Source organism: Sceloporus undulatus, chromosome 8 (assembly GCF_019175285.1).
Source record: "Sceloporus undulatus isolate JIND9_A2432 ecotype Alabama chromosome 8, SceUnd_v1.1, whole genome shotgun sequence".
Lineage (NCBI taxonomy): Eukaryota > Metazoa > Chordata > Lepidosauria > Squamata > Phrynosomatidae > Sceloporus > Sceloporus undulatus.
The window spans coordinates 27,631,929-27,654,760 of NC_056529.1; the positions used below are offsets into that span (position 1 = coordinate 27,631,929).

The following is a 22,832-nucleotide window of genomic DNA, read 5'->3' on the forward strand; positions in this document are numbered from 1 at the left end:
AATACCACCCTCTGCCATTCGAATACCAACCTCTCTGCCGTCCAAATACCACCCTCTGCCATTCGAATACCACCCTCTGCCGTCCGAATACCATCTTCTCTGCTGTCTGAATACCACCCTCTCTGCCGTCCAAATACCACCTTCTCTGTCGTCTGAATACCACCCTCTGCCATTCGAATACCACCCTCTCTGCCATTCAAATACCAACCTCTCTTCCGTCCGAATACCACCTTCTCTGCCGTCCGAATACCACCCTCTGCCATTCGAATACCAACCTCTCTGCCGTCCAAATACCACCCTCTGCCATTCGAATACCACCCTCTGCCGTCCAAATACCACCCTCTGCCATTTGAATACCACCCTCTCTGCCATCCGAATACTGCCCTCTCTGCTGTCCAAATACCTTCATTCATAAGGTCTCTATTAAGATTCAACCTGATGGCAAATTGGACTAGGGCTCTGGGAGACTAGGGTTTGCATACCTCCTTGGCCATAGAAACCTACTGGGTAATCTTGGGCAAATCATTCTCTCTCATCCTCAGGGGAAGGCAATGGCAAACCTAAAGAAATCTTGCCAAGAAAACCCCATGACAGGTTCACCTTAGGATTGTCATAAGTTGGAAAAGGATTGAAGGAACACCACCACCAAAGCCTTGTTCGACACAAGACCACATCAGCTGTGGAAGATGTACCTTGGATATATAATAGACACACTGCTGAAAAGTGTACATGATGACTTCCTCCAAAACCGTCATGGCTTCCTCACTGGCAGTGATAGTCAGGGAAAAGAGGGACTCCTTGGAACCTAAAGCAAGGAGAAAAAAAGCATGAGCAGAAAGCCCCAGATTTGGAGCATGAATGAAAGATTGCTTTTTAATCAATAGCAAGTCTGTAGCTCAACTCAGAGTTTGGAAAAGTTATATTTTAACACTAAACCAATGCAAGCCAACTTTGTCCTTCTTGCTGTCCTATCAGTATGGGAACAGAGATAGACAAGGACATGGAGAGCATCCAGAAAAGCTCAGCTTGGTCTTCTCCACTTTCCCCCAAATGGGACCATAGAGAAGGGTCTGGGAAGGAGAGGTAAAGGGATAGAGATAGAAGATGACATGAGGCTGCATGGTTAGAGATTTAGACAGGCTTCCACCAACAGTATTTGCTTCTTTCCTTGTTCTGGAAACTTTGAGGAAAGGGGATTAGTTCTCCTCCCAAGGGCATCCGGAGATGAAGGACTGTTCCCTGCATTTTGGAAGGGAGGGTCTGTATGGTTTTTGTTGCTCTTTTTACATGCTTTACTTACCTTTGATATCCAGCTCTTCTTCCATATTTTGGATATAAACTGGGGATTTCTGCTGGACAAAGTAAAGGATTTCGATGGAGTTGGACATCCAGAAGAGGATGTGCTGGAGATCGGGGAGCAGGTCTGTGATAGTGAAGCGGGAGAGCGATGCTGGATCCTGGCTGACGAGAGAAGGAAAGAGTTAAACAGAGATACTAGTGTAGGACCGAAAGAGTTAAACAGAGATACTAGTGTTGGACCGAGATGTCCAATATTTCTTTCCCCTGTTCCCTCCTACTAAATTCCTTCCTCCAAGTGGGATTTGAGCCCCTTGGCAGCAAAAGAGAGCTTCCCTGGGAATAAATAGTTAGATAGTTTCAGTGATGGATATACCATCTGAAATATAGCAGCATCCTATTTGTGTACTTCCATTTGGATGCACATATCTCCCCTCCCATGCCCTAGCCATTTATTTATTTATTAGGTAAGACTTTTGACTTTTAATCCTATGGCAGTGTTTAAAAGTAATACATTATCGGATGTGAAAGTTGTGCAGAAAGTGAAGAAAGCTCAGAAGAAGAAGATCAACTCATTTGAAACGCTGTGCTGGAAGACAGTTCGATGGATGTCATGGACTGCTAAAACAACAAATGAATGGGTCTTAGAAGAAACCGGTCTGAATTCTCTCTAGGAGCCAAAATGACTAAACAAAGGCTGTCCTCGATGAATCTTAAGAGCTGGAAGGGACCACAGGGTCCACTAGTCCAACCCCACACCATGCAGGAATACACAACTAAAGCACTCCTGAAAGCTGTCCATCCAACTTCTGTTTAAAGACCTCCAAACTTTGTGAGAGTCCACCACCTGGTGAGGCATTTTTGTGAGCATAAAGTGCAGAGGAAGAGATAAAGAATATGCGATCTCCTCATACCCCGACCCTAAGATGAAAAACACATCTCTCATTTGGCAAAAGACAGCCAAGGATTTGTTCAAATGAATAAATAAAACCGTAAGGACACGTTTCTCCACCGCAACCACCTCTGCCAATATGACAGGCTCCTCTTGCACACTTATGTGCCAACTCTCCTCCCACCAACTAAGATTGTTCCAGTTATCCAAACAGACGAGGAAAATCTAAATTGCGTGGCATGGCGTGGTTTCACTTTTCTGTACGGAGACAACTTCTTTTTCTTTGTTGGAAAAAGGTTTACATCGCCACAAGTGCTCAACTCCCATTGAATGGATTGCCTTAAATCAAATCCCTTTGATCCGGCAAAAAATACCTCCATGCACTTCTGGGTGCTGTCATCAAATGTTTAGAGGAAAGATAACGGGGAATTAGATCCGTCTATGTAACAGCCGCTGCTCAAACATGATAAAGTAACAATAAGCACAAGCCAAAACAGAGCGAGGTTGCTGTCATTAACAGACAGGGACGCTTATCTCTTTTCAGGCTTCACCCGTTGGAAGTCTGGCTGCCAGTTTTCTGAGTTAAGCAACAAAAGGAGGCAGTCCAACTTCTGTGCTTGTCTTTGTGCCAAGGAAAGTGGGAACTAGAGACCAACAGACAGTATATGCACTACTAGTAGAACTAGTAATAAAGATGATAATAATCACCACCACCACCACCACCATCATCATCATTATCATTTGTTACCCAGCTCTCCCTGTAGCGAATTGGGATTCGTAGTTTAAGAATAAAGAGAGCTTTTAGGGTTGAAGGGCGGGGTATAAATACCATTAATAATAATAATAATAATAATTAATAATCTGATTTGAAGGTCTGTAGTATTTTGGACAGCCAGCGCAGTGTAATGGTTTGAGTGTTGGACTATAACTTTGGAGACCAGGGTTCAAATCCCAGCTCAGCCCTGGAAACTCTCTGGATGAATTTGGGCAAATCACACTCTCTCAGCTTCAGAGGATGGCAATGGAAACCCCAAGAAAACCCCATGATAGGTTTGGTTCTCCTTAAGGTTACCATGAGTCAGACTTGAAGACACAGAACAACAAAAGTATTTAGTAGTCATTTTAATGTCTTTTACTGGTCTCAATCTGTATTTTTTTAATCCTCCAAGTGTCCCGATTTGGCAGGGACAGTCTGGATTAATCCATTGTGTTCCTACTTTTTCAATGTTCCGATTTCTCTCTCCTGCTACAATTCCCCCACTTTGTCCTCAGTTTAATTCAATGGTTGCAAAAGTGATTTGCATTCAATTCACTGAGCAGCGGGGACAAAAGCAGCCAAGACAGAATTCCCTGTAGGCTCAGGCAAAAGCAAACTGCTATGGCTTCTCTTAGATTGTGTGTCCTTCTTCATTATTAATTTTAACCATCTTGACCACATTTTGATGTTGCTTGGCCACACATGTCTAAAGTTTCATCCGCACTGGAGAAACAATCCGGTTTGACCCCACGTTAAATGCCACGGCACAATGCTGTGGAATTCTGCGAACCGCAGTTTGTTGAGGCATCAGAGCAGAGCTGCAAAGGGCTGCATAAACAGAGCTCCGGTGCTACGACAAACTACAGTTCCCAGAATTCCATAGCACTGAGCCATGGCAGTGAAAGTGGTGTCAAATTGGATTATTTCTGCAGTGTGGATGAGCCTCAGTTTTCGTCTCTAAATTGTTGGAGAGTATGAAACTCCCCAGAGAGTTTAAACTCTTGGATAGTACACAAATGCAAGAGGAGAAGGGTGAAAATTGGGCCAGAAATGAATCAAAGATATATGAATGTCCATGCATCAAGGCACATTCTTCCCCTTACATACTTGAGACCAGTTGACCTCACTGAGGCATACATCTCAGAAGTCATGTATGGGATTATCTTGTAATAAATGTTGTTTCTCTGAAACCAGAGGAGGGAAAAGAAAAGCAAACAGAGCACAACAGATTCTTGCAGGATGCAATGGGGCTTGATGCAAAATGAACATCCTAAAAAGAAGATGCCCAGAAAGCCTAAGGCCATTCAAAGTAAGCCAGAGACTTTCCTTACAATCTAATGCTTGATACGACAACAGTTCTTATGTTTTCTATTTATATTCTGCCAGCCTATCTATGGATAGCAGCCTTTTCAGGACTTAAGAGCTATTTGCTGCTGCTGCTGCTGCTGCTATTATTACTACTGTGGTTTTGACTGCTGTAGTCGTTGTTGCTACTATTACTACTTTTACCAAGGGATGGATCCTTCTTTAAATAAACATTAATGTACAGTACTTCCATAGACCTGTGGTATACAAGTACAAGTATACCTATATTTGTAAATAAGAGGCCCTTAAATAATTATAATAATCTATGTGCAGCTTCACAGGAGAGAAGGCTACCTCTGAAATAGTCTTGCCATGAGCCAATTAGATCTTATTGGAGGGTTGGGCAGGCCTTGAAAGTCAGTGGGTCATTTTTAGGTTCTATCAACGTTTGATGGCCCACATTTGCTGCTGTTGCATGCCTTCAAATCACTCCTATGGCGACACTAAAGTGAATCTGAGAACCAACTTGGTATAGTGGTTTGAGTATTGGACTAGGAGACCAGAGTTTGAATCCCGGCTCAGCCATGAAAAACTTGAACTGGGCCTGGAAATACCATGGAAGCTAAAGTATTCAAACACTCTCCAAGGACAGCCCCATGCAAACAGCCCTGCAGTAATCTAACTGGGAGGGTTCTCCTGTTGAATGACAATCCAGTTAGGAAATCTAGCTGCGGAAGACTTACTGTTGGGACTGCTTCTCGGCAAGCTCATTGGTTTTCTCCTGGAATCGAGAAACAAAACACAGAAAACAAAGCAATGTAAAACAACTGACACACAAGAAAAGAAAAGCAAGGTGTCATTCCCACTGGCCTATAACACGGGTCAGGATGCGAATCATGGGTGCATCGTTTCCATTTGAGCGCGAATTTGATCCGCATTGCTCCGATATCGTTCCCATTGGGATTCGAATCTGAATCGATTTATCTAGGAAAACCCAAATTATAGGTTGATAAATCGGTTTAAAAAGACAGCGATTTTAAAGCGAGTTTTCTTTTGCCTCCCGAATCTGATTCGCAGCATCCGAATGGGAACGACAAGGGTGTCTGATTCAGGAACCTGGAGATGAAAATGGCAATCAGATCTCATTTAGCTAGTATTGCTCTGTCCCACCATTCCTTCTACTTCTCATGTCCCATCTGTGAGTATCGTTCCTTATGTAACCAAAATATCACCACTTATACCCAAGAAGAGCATGGGTGGGCAACTGTGGAAGGCTAAAAGACAACATTAGTCCTCCTAGAAGACCATGGTGGGTTGCCCCCTTCAGTAAAACCTTGCCTTGGGGCCCACCCTCCCTATATTCCTGGAAGACTGTGACTTCCAACAGCAGTGAGGAATGATGGGCATTGTGGTCCACCAGCACACGTGGTGCATCTACACTGTACAAATAATGAAGTTTGACACCACATTAACCTCAGTCCAGGTGGAATAGCAATCAAATCATACACACATATAAAAATGTGTATTTTATGGGAGAAGGGGTGGTTGCTGTTGTTTTATAAAGGGCAAATTTTGTGAATTTTTCCATTTTGTTTTCTTTTAATGCAATCTGAGATGGACCTTAAGACAGACCTCTAAACTAACATCTAAAAAACTAACATAGGCCAAAACCAGACCATTTTGGATGATTATGGGCATTTGACACTGGCGTGCATTTTCAAATCCATCTTTTTACATCCTGAATCTTCCCCCCAATCTTCTTCTTCACCTAAAATCTCTTTTTGGGGGGACTACAAGTCCAAGAATCCCCCAGCCAGCACCCAAAGAGATATTTTCCAGGTTCTAACCTCCCCAAACCACTACTGACCCACACAGTCCTTTGGATCATCTTGGCCGTCTTGAGAAGCAGTTGTCCAAACTCGCCGGGCTTGAAGTTGTTGGCAGAGTGCTGAATGCAAAGACAGAGGAGGAAGGCCGGCGTCAGCTTGTGGTCATCTCCAGTGGGTTCAATGAGTGTGACAATCCTCCTGAGGAGTAAATCTTCACTGGCTTTGTCGAAGTCCAGTTGGAGCTTCCTCCGGCCACCTCTCCGACCCGATGGGACCTGGGCATGGTGGCCCCCTTGCTTTTTGGACGAAGAGCCAGCCTTATCTTTGAAGGGGTTTCCACACATTTTGCACCCGGAGGAAAGCTCTGGTTCGGAGGCCCGGCGGACGGCTCGGAGGCGCATGAGGGTCTGAGCTGGCAGAGGCTGGGTTTTCAGGGGGTCCTTGTAGAGGAGCAAGTAGTAAAGGCCAAGGGAGATGAGGTCTCCGTGGTGGAGTGTGACCGTCCTCCCCACCTCGGAGAAGTTGATGGAGATAGTGGCACCCGGGATGGGCTCCAAGACGAGCTTCTCTTCGGAGCGATGTCGGGAACGGCTGGAAGCCTTAATCCGCCGGATGGTGCAATGGAGGGGAAGGATGTCCGGGGCGGAAAGGCTAATACTTGGTTTGCTGGCTTGAGTTCTTTGGCCGACGGTGTGCTGGTCTCGGTTTAGCATGTAAACCAAACTGTCCTGCAAGGTTAACACACACAAACACATATGAGAACAACAAGAGAACATCAGGAAAGTCAGAGCTTGCCAGGAACTCCAGAATCCTACACACAACTTGCTCTCCAAGAAATAGGCCCAATCTAATTAATTTGAATGTATAAATTCATGTTCTTGCTTTATTTAAATAAATCTACATGATGTTTGTAGTTCAAGAGGCATGATGCTCATGTGTACATACGTGCCTTCGAGTTGCCTGTCAATTTATGGCAATCCCATGAATTTGATAGGATCCATATCCAGAAAAGGAACTTGGCTGAGCTTCCCAAATAATAAGTCACTTAGAATGAAATGTTTGTTGAACCATTCTATTAATGGTGAGGTGTCTTGGACCCTAGATTGGGAGGAGGATTTGGGAACTGACAGCTCTAGCTTCATAGTGTAGTTGGGGTAAAAATAGCTAAAAATTCGAAATAGTAAGAAAAAACCAGTTTTAAAACCATTAAGTGTACTATTCTGTTTAAGAAACAGCACCGATCTGTCGTTGCTGCTGTTGTTACATCATCATCATTATTGCTGTTGTTACTACAGTTAAAAGAGGCATAGCTGGTGCGTGTGTTTATGTGTGCGCTTTCAAGTTACCTATTTCCTCTGTCCAGCCCCTTCTAGATGAGGCAGACTATAACTCCCAGCATCCCCTCCCGAGGGATGCTGGGAGTTGTCATCCAGACAGCCAAGCTGGAAAACACTGTGCTGGTATATGAAGGGTGGCTTAGGAAAGTTGTTGTTGTTGTTGTTAGGACTACAAATGGACTACAAACAGTATTATTATCATTATCATTATTATTACTATTACAAACCCCAGCATCTCTCACTGCCCTTGCTGGCTAGGAGCATCTGAGAGTCCAAAAAAAGTAATTTTCTCAAGCCCTGATAAAGCAAGGCCAAGAAAAACAAAGGATCCCATCGCTGCCACTTACATGTTGCTGGCTGTAACCCTGCAAAAGCAGGAGATGTGGGGACTGATAAAGGGAGTAGCGCATGCTGTTGCAATTCTGATCCTCTCCGGGAACCGGCCGCCCATCTCGGCTGCTCTCCAGACACCACAGCGTCTCGGGCAAAGTGGAATAGTGCCGCTTGAACTGCTCCTCTTCCTCTCCATTGTCCTGTGCACCAGACTGGCTGAGGCTGGTCTCACTGACTGTGCGCCGGAGGCTGGGTGGCGTGGTGTGGTTCTTGCATCCCGTCAACAGCGTCATGTTGCCTTTGGCGCGATTCCGCTGGAGTTTCCGGGCCTGGGCATTTATACCTGAGGAGCATGAGTGAAAGGAATGACATGCCAGGCATCAAAGCAACCCCATACCCTTCAACTATCACAATGTGGCAGGGATAATCCCACTTAGCAATAGCAATAGTATTTACATTTCTATTCTATATATCGGTGAACTCAGCATTCTTTAAGTGGTTTGCAAGCTGGGTACTCATTTTACTGACCTACGGAAGGATGGAAGGCTGAATCAACCTTGGAGCCCTGGGATCGAACTCACAACCTTGTGGGCTGCAGGACCAGCATGCAATCACTGCGCCACCAGGGCTCCTCAATCCTCCATCAATCCACTTTTTCAGAAGCTTTTAAAACATCATCCCAGTTTCTCTCTCCACCTGCCGTTTTCCCCTTTTGCCCTCAGATTACATCAATTGATACAAAGGGAGCTCAACATGCAAAAGTAGTTTGCACTCCATTAATTCAGCAGGCAGGGGAGGAAGGAGAGAAAAATGTTACCCTTCCCTTGCATATGAGAACTGCAGCAATAGGAACTTATTGCACGTGACTTCATAGTAGAAATGCAGCACAATTGGGAGTTGTTGATGGGATTTGCCCATCAATTAAAAGGAACTCTCCAGGAACAGGAGGATGAAGCAGCTATCTTATGATAAGGTGCGGCCACAGATGCTGCTATCTTGCTGTAATTCTGCTTTTGACAGCTTCTTGCAATAAAGTCCATAGTCTATAGTTGTCATTTTAAGCCTACTCCATCTAATCACACTTCTCCCTTTCAATAGGAGCTGATGCATATGCTTACTGAGCTCTCACTCAAGCCAGGTACGGTGGACCATCTTGTCCAGTATTACACCACCGTCCCAAAACACAGTCACCCAGACATCAATTTGCACCAATTTTGATAGGAGCATTTTCAAAACCTGTACTGTGTGTGTGTGTTTTCCCCTTGTCCCTCTGGATCCAAACCACCATGCTCTTGAAGACTGCAGAAACCCTAGGAAATAGACGTTTTTATGCCCTTGAAACTTGACAAGCCAAGATGGAATGGTTGGCAGGAGATAAGATAAGAATGCATACAACCCATTAACATTAGACTGGTCTCACATATTCACACTCCTTAAACAGTGCAATAAAAAGATGTGGAGAAAAATAAAAGTCTATTTAAGTCTTGCACCCAGAATGCAAAAAACTGCACCACAAACCAGGCTACAACATTTTCCTCCGAAACTTGACATCTCCCAGACTCAAGCCATGTATCTGATATGTCCTTCCATATCCTTCACAATGTTAGTTTCCCCTGGATTTCTCCTTTCCTTTAGAAATCCTTCGACTCTCGGCAGCCCCCCAAAATCCATCTCCCATCTTGTGCAGCATGCTTTACCAGCAGCCTTGTGTCTCCGCGCGAACGAAACGGAGTGCATTAAAAAAAAAACACCCCATACGCAAGCCAAAACCAAATAAGAGACCTATACAATCAAAACGAGACGCCAATTCTGAAATGCAAAGAATAAGAGAGATGTCAGCCCCAAAGGATGGATGGGATGAAGCCCTTCCTTACCATAAAGCGCAGGGGGCTGCGGAACATCCCAGACCCCTTCTGGCAAATGCTAAGGGCACCTGCCAATGCGCTGACTGGCTGGCGGGACTTGCAGACTGCAGTGAGAAAGGGCTCTGCTTGCTTGCTGCAGAGGCAAGAAATAATTAACTTCTCCACACTATCTCATCGAAAAACAAAAGAGAGGAAGAAAGAGACAGGCTGACAGGGAGAATGAATGTGACCCTCCAAAAAGCTTGCAAGCAGAGAAACCAAAGCCATGCTCCAATGCAAACTATATCCCACAACCAAATGGTAGAATCTCCACCTCCTCTGCTCTCCAAGGTGGAACGATCCTCCTTGGTCATAAATCCTCCTCCTCTGCTGCAGGCCTGATGGCTGGCTGGGTGGAAAGTTGAAGGAAAGTTAAGGATGCTCTCAGCAGCTAGAGAAGGAAGAAGGTCCAAGGAAGCTTGGTTCCAGAGGCAGGGAGGAAAAATCCAAATCTGCCGTCTTTGTGATGTGGGGGAAGGAGAAGGAGAGGAGGAGGAAGGAGAGGAGGAGGAAGAAGATGAAGTGGAAAGAGGAGGAGGGAGGGGGAAGAAGGAGAAAAGAGGATGAAGAAGAGGAAAAGGAAGGAGGACTGGAGGAAGACAGGAGGGTGAGAAGGAAGGGGGAGGAGGAGGAGGGATGAGAAAGGAAGAAGAAGAGGAAGAGAGAAGAACAGGGAGGAGGAGGAAGGACAAGAGGAAGGGAGGAAGGAACAAAGTGGAGGAAGAAGAAGAAGGGAGATAAAAAAGGAAAGGAAGAATAGAAGGAGGAGAGGAAGATTCTTGGACTAAACTCCTCAGAAACACCTAGTTTCTGTGAAACCTAGGATGGTAGTGGTAATAAATAACAATGATGATGATGACAACGACTATGATGATGATGAAGATGAATATTGCTATTCCGCCATGGGTGCCCAAAACTCCCATCATATACTACATATATGTTAATTAACTAATTATATAAAATTAATATACAGAATATGACATTGAGAAACAGCTCTCTCTTCCTCTGCAAAACCTGAAGGGAAAAAGAAGGAAGATGATAGTGATGATGAGAATAACAGGAATAATAATGTAATGTTTCCTCCACAAACCTGCCTGCCACACCTTCTCCATTGGCAGAGATGCTCCAGCTGCATGACTCTCATAACTTTAATCCAATGTTTTCTGTAGCAGAGATGAACATCGCCTGATGGACATTCTATTATTGTTATCAAAATTATATGTTACTTTTAAAATGCAAAATAATAATAATGGTAATAATCCTCAAAGTCTTCTCTTTTTAGTCTTTCTACACCTTCCCAGGTGTGGATGCTAAAATCTCCCATCTGATCTGTGACAAAGATGCAGAATTTAGAAACAGAGAACTCTTTTCCTCTGCAGAAACTGGAAGAAGCAAAGAGAAATGCAGCCCTTCCGTTTGCAAAATAGCTGCAATTTGTATTAAACGGGAGGGAAAATGACCGTTCAGTCCAGCTGCGCGAAGGGTCCAGCATAGATCCCAAGATGGAACCAGCCTTATTTGGAGAGGTTACAGTCTCTGAGATCAGAAATACATTTGTGTGTGTGTGTGTATGTGTGTGTGTGTGTGTGTTTTAAAAAAAAAAACCCTATCCTTCCTATGCTGGGAAAATGGAAGAGGTGACTGGAGAAGGGAGGGGAGAATTCGTTCAGACTGTTTACATGCCTCAGGATTAAGGAAAGAGAAGGACAAACAGAGTGGAGTGCTTGGTCCAAGGCAACAGCCTGCAACCATTTTGGGCCTAGCTGGTGTTTCACATGCTTCTATGGGGCCTCAGTGTTCCATAGAGTGGCATGTGCAACAGGAATTTACTTGCTATGGGGCCCACCCTAAACATTTTGCCACCAGAGGTACTATGAAGGATGCCTCCCTTTCTTCCCACTCCATTCTATATACAGAAGAGAACTGGAAGGGCAAGCCAACATGACACTGGCAATGTGCCCCGGAGGGTAGCAGGCTAGTTGAAGGCAGGGCACTGAAAAAGAAACTTGCCCATGTTTCGGTTTATGTATGCTCAGCCCTCCAACACTCATCATATGAAAATCAGGACGCATGTGGCCAAGGAGCATCAGGATGGGAGAAGTTACAAATGAAGAAGAACACACAAGCTAGGAGAGGCTACACCAGTTTACTTCTGCCTGAGCCTACTGGGAAGGGAAAGCTTTTGCCCAGTCCTTTCCACTCCGCTAAGTTGAGTTCAAACTGGTTTTATACTTCGAATGCCGCTTCGCCACAAATGAAGCAAGCTGAGGATGAAGGTCGAATGTGCTACCAACTTTTATCTTAAGTTTCAAAGGTGCTGCAAGACCCCCTTTGCATACTGATTTTCCAGACGTTAACATGGCTATGTCTTTGAATACTAGAAGCCAGGACATTTTAAAAGCAGCCGGAAAAGTGCGACGGTAGAGGATTAATCTCAACTCGCCTTGTCAAATCAGGACAACTGGAGAGCATGCTTTCAGGGTTGTGTAGAAAAAGACATTCCTGTCGGTGTTGCTTGTCATGCATCCAGGAAACAAGGAGCAAGCGCTGAAAATCCCTCATCGGCACAGCCATCCAAAATAGAGGGGCTCTCTCCCGTTTTCACCCTGGCAACCCTACTTGTGTAAGTTTATGACTGTGACAAATATTGCCTTCAGGAAAAGGCCGGAATGCCGTTTTCTCCAGCTGTCTAGAAAGTCCATTGCCGCTGCCACCAGCGACAGAAGGCTATCAAACCATGAGGCAGAAAAGTGCTGAGCTGAGAGAGGGAAGAAGCAGATTCTCCATGAATGGTCCGCTCAGCTGCCAAGTTTTTCCTGGCAAGTGGCAGCGATGAGGCCTAGAACGAGGAGGAAGAATGTGCCACAAATTAATGGATTTCGGAGGTCGATGATGCAGGGATTAGATACGGCAAATAGACCCCAGGGTGCCGTCGTGAGTTGCATCACCCCTCTGGCTCAAGTCATGCCAGCCTCCTGGTTTTCCACCCAGAATGAATTGCAAAAGCAGGTGATAGGGACATGGGTTGGACAACCTTCAAAGGAAAGCCACCTTCACATAGAAGCCTCTCTTCCAACAGCACTTCAGTGTCACAGAAATGCTTGGAGGAAGAACTGCATTCCAGTAATGGGCAGGGCTAATGCAAAAGGCTGCAACCTAAAATGGCATCTGATCTGATTTCTGGCCCTTTCACATTATACAGAATCATAGTGCAATGGTTCCACTTTAACCCAGGCTTCCACAGATTGCTGTCATGGCAGCTAAAATAGCATCATAGCACTATAACTGCACAGTGTAAAAGGGCCCCTGCTTTACGCTTGGATGGGCATCCACCAAGTAATGCCAGGGATCTCCTGAGATCCATTCAATCAACACAATTAAAGCAAGAAGAACCCATTTCAGCTGCCATCCTCTGGAACTCTGGGATCTGCAGTTTAGGAAAAGGCATTTAAAATCTCAGCCAGAGAGCTCTAGTGCCTCCTAAACTTACAAGCCACAGGGATATAGGATGCTGCAATGGCAGTTAAAAGTGGAATCATCGCACTACATACCTGTAGTGTGAACAGGCCCTTGGTAGAGCTAGGAAAAAATCCTATCTGAAATCCTAGAAAAGCCATGACTACCAACACCGGCCAAAAGCATCTGAGGAAGCAGGCTCATGTCTAGGAAGGCTCATGCTACCAACTTCTATCTTTCAGTTAGTCTCAAAGGTGCTGCAAGACCCCTTTGCAAACTGATTTTCCAGACTAACATGTCTATGTCTTCGAATACAGGGCAAGAGAGACCAATGGATGGATTCAGTCAAAGGCAGCCTTCTGTGTTCCATTTTCCAAAACCAGTTTGAAACTGGTTCCGTCTCGCCTGTGCAATCAAACTGACCAGTACAGCCCAAAAGGAAACATTGAAAGCGACCATTAAAAAAATGGGTCTTTAGCCTTTGTTCTCACGCTCCTGGACCACAGAAACCCTGAACGGTTGAGTTTCCTTATCGGTAAGAAAGGAAGCTTCTGTATTTACTTTGCCTAGTTAAACCAAAGTGAGGGGGGAAAGAAAAATAGCACAAAACCACACAAATTGTTATTGTTGTTTTTTAAAAAGCGAGAGATAAAGTTTCAGTTTCAGGCACTGGCAAAAAATCCCTGTGCCATACTGGAAAGATAAACACAGGCACTTTTCCTGAACGTAACAAAAATTCTTCTTTACCCCTCTTATGGGCAAAGGCCTCGGGTACCAATTCCCCTTCGGTCCTCCTGGAGATCTGATGTTTTGCACACCCACCCATTTTTCACAGATGGAAATGGGATGCGCAATGTGTGCGCAACACACCTCCGCAGCACTCTGTGCCTGAGCCGCACAGCTACAAGCTGCCTGTACTTATTGACTTTGCTTGGTTTTAAAAACCAAGACGGGATTTGTTTGTTTTAGGGTTAAAGAACTATTAGAAACATGTAAAGTTAACTGAACTCTCCCCGTTCAGAGGAAACTGAAATATGTGAAATGGCAGGATGGCAGAGTGGTTACAGTATCATTTTAGGACTAACGGGAAATCCAGACTCAGCTCACTAGGGTGGTTTTAAGACAGTCACATACTCTACCAGTGTTTCCCAAGCATTGGCCTTCCAATGTTTCGGACTTCAGGTCCCAGAATCCCTGGTTATTGGTCCAACTGGCTAGGGCTTCTGGGAGGTCAAATCCATAACATCTAGAGAACCAAAGTTTGGGAAACACTCAGTTCAGTGCAGTTCACTTTTCAAATCAGTTCATCAGACCCACTTCATGCATTCAGATTCATGGATATGGTTAAATAAATATATGCATCTATATTACAAACACAGCTTAGAGTAACTGCTGTATTCAAGCGGCACAATCATACTAAGAGTGTGAGGTCCTTAAGCATCTATTCAACATCTCCTGAAGACAACTGCGTAGCTTTCGGCCTCAATCTCCAAATCAGCCCAGCATCCGTCAAATGTACTCTATGATTTGTCAGATCCGAGAACGCGACCGTTCTTAGAAATTCAGCAGGAGTGTGCCAGAAATACAAGCCCTCTTGCGAGGCTCCACACACACACACCTTATTTCCACCCACAGACCCCCCATTCACACATTTCAGCAGAGTAGTGCTTGACATTTCACGTCCGTGGGATAAAAGAAGCAATTTTGGCTGGCATGTGGGCAAATCACTGTTGGAGAGGATGATAAAATAACAGAAATATTGCGGATGGAGGCGGGGGGGATAAAATGATTTTTGCTATCCTTTTCAGTCTTTGGAATGCAAATGTTCTTGCACAGTATGTAAAACTCAGTTGTTAAGATTCATGGAACAGAATTTCCAACACAAAGTTCCTAAGGGGGGGATCAGGCTATGCTACCAGCTGCCCATGGACAAGAGATGGTTTTCTGGTCCTTATCTTGACCAAGGACAAGAGATGGTTTTCTGGTCCTTACCTTGACCAAGGAGGACAACAGTGAATTGTGATGGTCCATGACTGAATGGTCCATGACTGGGGTTGGACTTGATGGCCCTTGTGGTCTCTTCCAACTCTACGATTCTATGATTCTGTGATAGCCACCGGGATGTTGTCACCAAAGAGCACAATTCTGCCCATCTGACAGATGTTTCTTGCTTGAATTATTACTCTGCCCTCCTCCCCCAGCAATTCACTCATGTTTTAACATCAATTGGATTTGGAACGTCTGCTGTTTGCTGTTGTTCATTTTCTGCCCAAGGGGGGGGGGGGGGAAGAGGAACGTATGGACAAAGGACACTTGTTGAACAAATGCCCTTGAAGTTTCACAGAGGTTTGGGAATGGTACTTGGTTGGACTACAGCTCCCAGCGTCCCCCAGCCAAGTAACATTCCCAAACTCTGAACCTTCAATTCCCATCAAGAGCTAGTTCCCTCTGATGCCATACTGGAGTGAGAAAAGTACATACTGGGCTGACACTGGAGTCCCAAGGCTGTCCTTGTGGCCCCCAAAGTCCCCCTTCAAGGTGAATAGGAAGATTCCAGGTGCAGCGTCCCTTCTTTCAAATAGATGGAAGAGATTTTTATATATGGCTTAAACCCTACACATATTAATGGGCAAAATAAAAAATTATAATACACTATGACTTGATATGATTATAGTGTATTATCATTTCCAAAGGACAACATGTAATGATATAATTGTATCTGTATAAGGTACGATTATATCATTACATGTTGTCCTTTGGAATTTTTCATTTGTCATTTCTACATGCATCTGTTTTTATAGAGCCCCCTGTAGAAGGCCACTGAAACATTTACATCAGCATTGAGCTTATTTCCAAATTAAAAAGTAAAGACCATCTACAGAGTGCTAGGAGACATCGCTCTTCCATTTTTCTGGTGGATTTTCCTCTGATGTACATCAGGTACTCCTGGTGTGCAACAGCACTTTCCGGTGCACTTTGTGCACATTGAACTGTGGCACATCAGTTAGCCGATCAGCTATCCTTGCACAATGGAGTGCCACAATGGAGTGTTGTGTAACATCACAACAGCCCCTCGGTGAATACAGACATTGCAAAGCTACTCAGTTCCATTTTGCACACACATAAGACCAATGAAAAAGAGATTAAGACCCCAGCAGAATGCCAGGTCCATCATTATTATTATATTTATATCCTGCCTTTTCTTCAGCTTGAGACTCCAGGTGGCTTTACCTATGTTATTGCAAACATAGTTTGTTCTTTGCATGTTGCATGTTGTGAATTTTACCGATGCTTGGTGTAACCTATGTTCGTTGTTATAATGTCCTTCCTTCCAGACAATCAGTTCTCAAAGCCCTGTGTTTAAAAATCTAACCTGCAAGCATTTAGGGGAATATTTTCAAACATTTGTTGCATCCCTACTCCAAAGTGTTTGCTAGCCTCTTTGGGTCATACCTCCCTCCAGGGCTGCTCCGAAGAACCAGAGGCCTGTTTCTGGATGCTTTTTGAGGGGACAGTAAAACCCAGCGATGATAGCTCCATCTCCACCTGCAACCTTTCAGCAAATAACTCCAGAGTCGCAGCCGCTAAAGTCACCCATTATCCTAATCGTCTTGATCGGCTTCTCTTCCCCCAGCACCCTTCTGCCACCCACCAGCTTGCAGAGCCTGGAGAAAGGATAAGATTAAGTCATTCACCCTTCCAGAGACCGATTAGCCGCCCAGAATGAAATCCCCTTGGGGGCATGGGAGAAAAAGTCTTATAACTGCTCAACTGCTGGTACCCAGCTGCTGATACGATTCCTTTGCTATTATGGTGACTGCTGGTTTCACAAGGCAAAAGCATGCTTGCATTTCATAGCCATGCTGGGAAAGTGATCCAGGTGGGCTCTGGAGAAGTCCGTGGTTTGTAGGAATCTCCATTTGCCCCCAACAATGTCCTGCATGTACACTGCTAAATAAAGACAATGCAGTCCAGACTCTGCCCCTTCCCTAGGGCTCTATCATCCAAGCAAACAAAAAATCCAGTGGTCCTGGGACTATTTGCATTGTTATCCAAGGGAAGGAGTGTGTGATGCTCTAAATGCTATTAGACTGCAACTCCCAGCTGACCAGTGGTGAGGGATTATCGGTATTGCAGTCCAGTAACCTAGAAGGACCATTATTGTTGACCATTTCTTGAATATTTTTTTCATCCCGAAACACAACATATATGTACGGTTGGCCCTCCCTATCCACAGATTTAAGCATCCACAGCTTGAAAATATTCAAGAAAAGGTATCAGTTCCAAAAAGCAAACCTTGATTATGCCGTTTTATATAAAGGCTACCACTTTACTGTCCGTTGTACTTAATGCAACTTGAACATCCACAGATTTTGGTATCCGTGGGGGATCCAGGAATCAAATGCCAGCATATAGCAAGGGCCCACTGTATACATACAAACACATACCAGCATATATTTACCTTTTTCACATGAATGGAGAGATACAGTATGACCCCCTGTATCCATAGGGGATGGATAATAGCAAACCATATTGAAATGAATTACATCTGGGGGAAATTGACCATAGAGTCTCACTAGAGGACCTTGAGATCCTTAGACAGCCTCTAGGCATTTCTAGGTCCTCCAGTGCAAGTCTATGGTTAAGCTCCACCAGAACCATACCATAGAATTGGCTGGAAGACCTAGGCAATGCATTCAATAGACCCTGTATATTGACTTTAAATAAAGATTGACCTAGACCAGTGGTTTCCAAACTTTGGTCCCCCAGATGTTTGGGACATCAACTCCCAGAAGCTCCAGTCCCTGTGGCCAAAAGTTCAAAACATCTGGAAGACAAAGGTTTGAGAACCACTGGCCTAGACAATGCCTAGAGAGAAGATATTTTGGGGGATATGAGTAAGTGGGTACCAATCCCAAGGATGCAGGGATCGTACTGTATTATGGCAGCAGCTCCTTTGTCTGTTGGGCAGTGAAGCCACTCAAGTTTCCAACTTCCAACTAGACTTTAAAAGCTTCAAAGGAGCTGCCCAAAGTGCTGAACCTGAATCCAGACTAGATTAAGCATCTGGAACAGCTCTTGTAAAGTTTGAAACCTGGACCCTGATCCACCTGGCCTTGCCACTAATGACGCTGAAGCCACAAGTTGCAAGAGGATGTTGTCATTGGAAAAGGATCTTGCCATAACCAGATGCTACTCTATTCCCTGGATTATCTACCAGCAACAGAGTGGCCATGGAAGGAGAGAGACCTATCCAAGGGACCTTGTGAATCCTGGGGCTGGTGACAAAGGAGACATGGCATTCTTCATATGGGACTATACTATATTCAAGCATGTATCATCTCAGCCATAATCTCATCCTTCAGAAGATATGAGGCCCTGTTGAGAAAATTCACCATTATCATTAATTTTTTCATATTCTGGGACATTATTGCAAAATAATAATCATCATCATTATCATAATTTGTATGAAAAGCTTGCTTTTTCTGGGGCAAATATTTTTGTGCACAAACTGCGGTGCATTTCACTAAAACTATGCTTTTTTCCCGAAAGCAGAAAGAGGCTCTTGTTCAAGATAAGAGCAAGGACAACTTGTGTTGGATTTAATTTACTTTTATCTGTCCAGGGCTTAGAAATGTCTGAGTGTTAAAGCTAATGACAGTGATTAGAAAGTTCTTTTCATGGGAATTCATTAGTGAATTTTAGAAGATTAGTTTGTCCCACTGATTGGTAGCAAAGCATCATCAATGGATGCCTTCAAGTCATTTCCGACTTATGGCAACCCCTATCATGGAGTTTTCTTGGCAAGATTTGTTCAGAGGAGGTTTGCCATTGCCTTCCCCTGAGGCTGAGAGAGTGTGACTTGCCCAGTGGGTTTCATGGCAGACCCAGGTCTCCAGAATCATAGTCCAATGCTCAAACCTAACTTAACTATGTATGTGACAGTGGGAGCTTTTGCATGGAAGTGCTAATAATTTACTACTACACACACGATTAGAAAATTGGTTGAGAATAGCTTCAGGCTTGCTCACTCTCTCACACATACACACCCGACAACAAACACACATACGCCTCTTTTCTTCCTCCCACATTCAGCCAACATTTGGTTTGGTTCTAAAGAATCCCTGGTTTGCTGTTATGAAAGAACTACAAACTGTGGTTTAATATAAACTCTAGTTTGTTGCTTCTTTGCTTAGCAAATGACCCCCTACATCTGCATGTTCAGTAATAACACCATTTGACACCGCTTTAGGTGCCATGGCTCAATGCTATGGAATTCTGGGATTGGTAGTTTTGTGAGATATTTAGCATTCTCTCTTGGAGAACTGTGATGCCATAACAAACCTCAAATCCCAGGATTTCGCAGCATTAAGCCCTGGCAGTTAAAGCAGTGTCAAACTGGTTCATTTCTGCAGTGCGGATGCAGCCTTAGGAAGCAAGGATAGTGGACTTGTTGCCTTCCAGATGATTTGGGCTTTGACTCCCATCAGCCCTAGCCATCCTCTCCAATCAGGCATGATGGGAATTGTAGTTCTACAACATCTGTAAGGCCATAGCTTCTCCACTCCTAGCCTAGGCCTTTATGTGAACAACAAATTGAGATGCACATGTTATGATCTCTCTAATATTCCTCTCTCATCTATTTACTTGACTTTTCTCTAAGCTCCAATGTAACTTTTTCTCAAGAGGAAATTGCTCCAGGACTCTGATCCAAGCAAGAGGCTATAGATCTGCAACCTGCTTGACCTCCAGTACATTTTTTCCTTGGAATCCCAGCCCCGCATGACTCCCTGGTTCCCATAATGTGAAACAAATGTCCTTATCTCCCTGTAATGTGCAGCAAGAGATAGGTCCAGCGCAGCCCATGTTTCCACCGCAGCAGAAAACAAACCTCAAACTGCCGATGGAGAATTTGGCCGCAAAGCCAAAGCGACAGTTGCCTGCTTGGAGGAATCAAAACAGATGGGAGTCACGTTTATTCAGACTCATTTCCTGAAAATATGTTACTAGCCTTCATGACCTGAAACGGAGGGGAAAATAATAATGGACAGGTGATGTTTTCAATTCTGGTTAAGAGAAGCAGCCAAGGTCTATTTGAAAACTGGCTCTTCAGCATCCTTGGTTAGTGGGGAAGAAGGGGGGAAAGCACTTAAAACTTTGGAATATCCATTCCTAATAAATGCAACAAACAACTAAGGTCCACTACAGTTGAGGGATACTTAAGGATTTGTCTTTTTACTGCAACCCCCAGAATCCCCAGCTAGCATGCCTGGAAATACCATTTGCATTTAAAACAATACTAAAGACCAGTCTCTTCTGGCAGGCCTACCCCAATGATGTTTAAATTGTGAATTTTAAAGTGTTTATTGATGGATTTTAATATGCATTACTTTTAAACCATGTTACATTACTTCTTGTTGTTCTATATCTCGATCCACAGGGAGAGGCGGGTAAGAAATAATTATAATTATGATGGTAATTGTTACTATTTAGAGGGAGAAGATCATGGCCTATATAAACTGAATGCATACCTCCCAACATTTCACAGATGAAAACCGGAACACATTTGGCCATGTAACATCAGAGTACGGTTTAAAAGTTATTAATGAGGAAGAACTCAAAAGCTAGGAGAGGATGCGGCAATTTGCTTTTGCCTGAGCCTACTGGAAACTGCAAGATTCTGCCACCTTCTCTCCTTTTTGTCTTATCAAGTTACCTAGCTGCAAACTGAATTTTACACTTTGAACTCAGTTTGCAGCTATTGAGATAAAGCTGAAAACAAAGGGAGAAGTACGAGGAGGAGAGAGAAACTGGGATATTTTAAAAGCAGCTGAAAATGTGGGAAGATAGAGACTGACCCTAAGAAATCAAGACAGTTGGAAGGTCTGGTATTGGCAACACTGATTTGCAGCAAGCCTCCAAAGTTCAAGGCTGAAGATGGCAGCCACAGATGACGGCGAAACGTCAGGAATTAACTCTTCCAGAACATGGCCACATAGCCAGAAAGATCCACAAAATACTATGGATGTCGGCCATGAAAGCCTTCGACTTCACATTTAAAGCAGGAGTTTTTCCAACTATACATGGAAGTCCCAGAAATTGAACTTGGACCTTTCTCCAGGCTAAATAGGTGCTCTGCCCCAATGAATAACAGCCCTTCCAGACCCCATAAACAGTGGGTCAAAATGTCCCTCCAATTCCCCTTAATTTTAAATGGTACACTAAAATAGTTGTGGATTTATTATTATTATTGGCTTGATGTTAAGGAAAGTTGATGCCTTCCCAACTGATCGAACGGCAAATATCTCCGACAATGGTAGGATCACTCACGCTGATCAGCCTCTTTCTTTCTTTCTTTCTTTCTTTCTTTCTTTCTACCAGTGAACAGGGCCAGTTGGTTTCCTGACACTATTTCCACAAAAAGAAATTAAAAAGTGGTAGAGGAGAGAGGGAGGGAGAGAAAGAAAGAGACAATGCTGTAGGGAGAGGAAGCAGCCTTTGGCAAGAATAGCTTCTGATCTGCAAAACGCTCAGATCTTGGTCAAAAGCCCAGGGAGAGCGTTTCTGTTTACAAGGCTGAATATCAGAGGAACTCCCTGCCTGGTTGGACCTCAAATGCTCTCCTCCAGAGAAGAGTCACTGAAGGGATTGTGGTGGTGGTCTGGAAACCAAGTCCTAGGAGGAAAGGTTGAAAGAGTTAAGCACACTTAGCCTGGAGAAGATTATGGGACTTTCCAATGTCTCCTAGGGGTCTTCAAACATACGAACAGTTGTCACAGAGCAGATGTGAACAAAAAATGGTCTCTGTCGCTCAAGTAGAAGCGAATGGCAGAAAATGGCAGGGCTAAACATTACATTTGGGAGAAGCATTTGGGGAAAAAATCATAAAGATGACAGCTACTATGTGGTGGAACAGGCTGCCTCAAAAGATGGTGGGACCTCATCCATGGCATTGTTTAAGGAGAGGTTGGCCATCCTTCATTCCTCATAGGACTTGTTACATACCACTGACCATTTCCCATGTTGATCCTATGGGAAAGGCGGCATATAACTAAAACATCATCATCATCATCATCATCATCATCATCATCATTATATCCTCTTCTGGGGCCATTCCAATTTGTCTGCATCAAGAGGTGGGAAATCTCTTTCAGCCCAAGGGCCAAATTCAATTCCTCAGGGGCCACATCCCAATGGAAGTTAGAGCAAAGGCAAAAGAGGGTGGTGACAAAATAGTAACATAGTTTACCTTATGATTCTTAATGCCGGCAATAAAGCCTCAGGTGAAACATTTCAACCTTGACAAAAACTGAGAAACCATACAACTAGGGCATCATGGAGATGGGATATGAACATCTGGAGAATCTCAGAGAGCCAAATTCAGCCCTCATGGATGCCAGATTTGCTTCCAGAACCTGAGGTTCCATATATCCAGTCTACACCTCATCTAAAATACAATGTCTAGGACTGGATACAAGACTCTGTAAGAGGTCTGAATAGCACAGCACACAATGTTACCTCCTATGACTTGGAAACCAAGCTTTTGTCTCTGCAGCCTGTTCACAGTGAAGGCGCCTCAAGGGCCATCCGGTCAAACTTTCTGCCATGCAGGAATACACAACTACAGCCCTCCTAAAAGATCTCCATCCCACCTCCAAAGACCTCCAAAGAAAGGGTGTCCACCACCCTCTAAGACTGTTGAGTTTCCACTGCTGAGCAGTC

General features: G+C 44.2%; 1 protein-coding gene across 2 annotated transcripts in view; it reads right to left on the bottom strand.

Moving 5' to 3' along the window:
• Positions 1-22,832, bottom strand: part of RADIL (Rap associating with DIL domain) — a 51,242-nt gene that overhangs the window by 16,060 nt on the left and 12,350 nt on the right. The window contains exons 1-6 of one of the 2 annotated variants that reach the window (XM_042438571.1): positions 9,624-9,700; positions 7,764-8,092; positions 6,118-6,807; positions 4,994-5,031; positions 1,301-1,461; positions 693-805 (exon numbers count right to left, since the gene is read on the bottom strand). In XM_042438571.1, the coding sequence (XP_042294505.1) occupies positions 693-805; positions 1,301-1,461; positions 4,994-5,031; positions 6,118-6,807; positions 7,764-8,042 (1,281 nt within the window). In that variant the 5' untranslated portion in view covers positions 8,043-8,092; positions 9,624-9,700. Of the gene's footprint in view, positions 1-692; positions 806-1,300; positions 1,462-4,993; positions 5,032-6,117; positions 6,808-7,763; positions 8,093-9,623; positions 9,701-22,832 lie in introns of those variants that run through there. The other variant, XM_042438570.1, reaches the window with a different exon arrangement.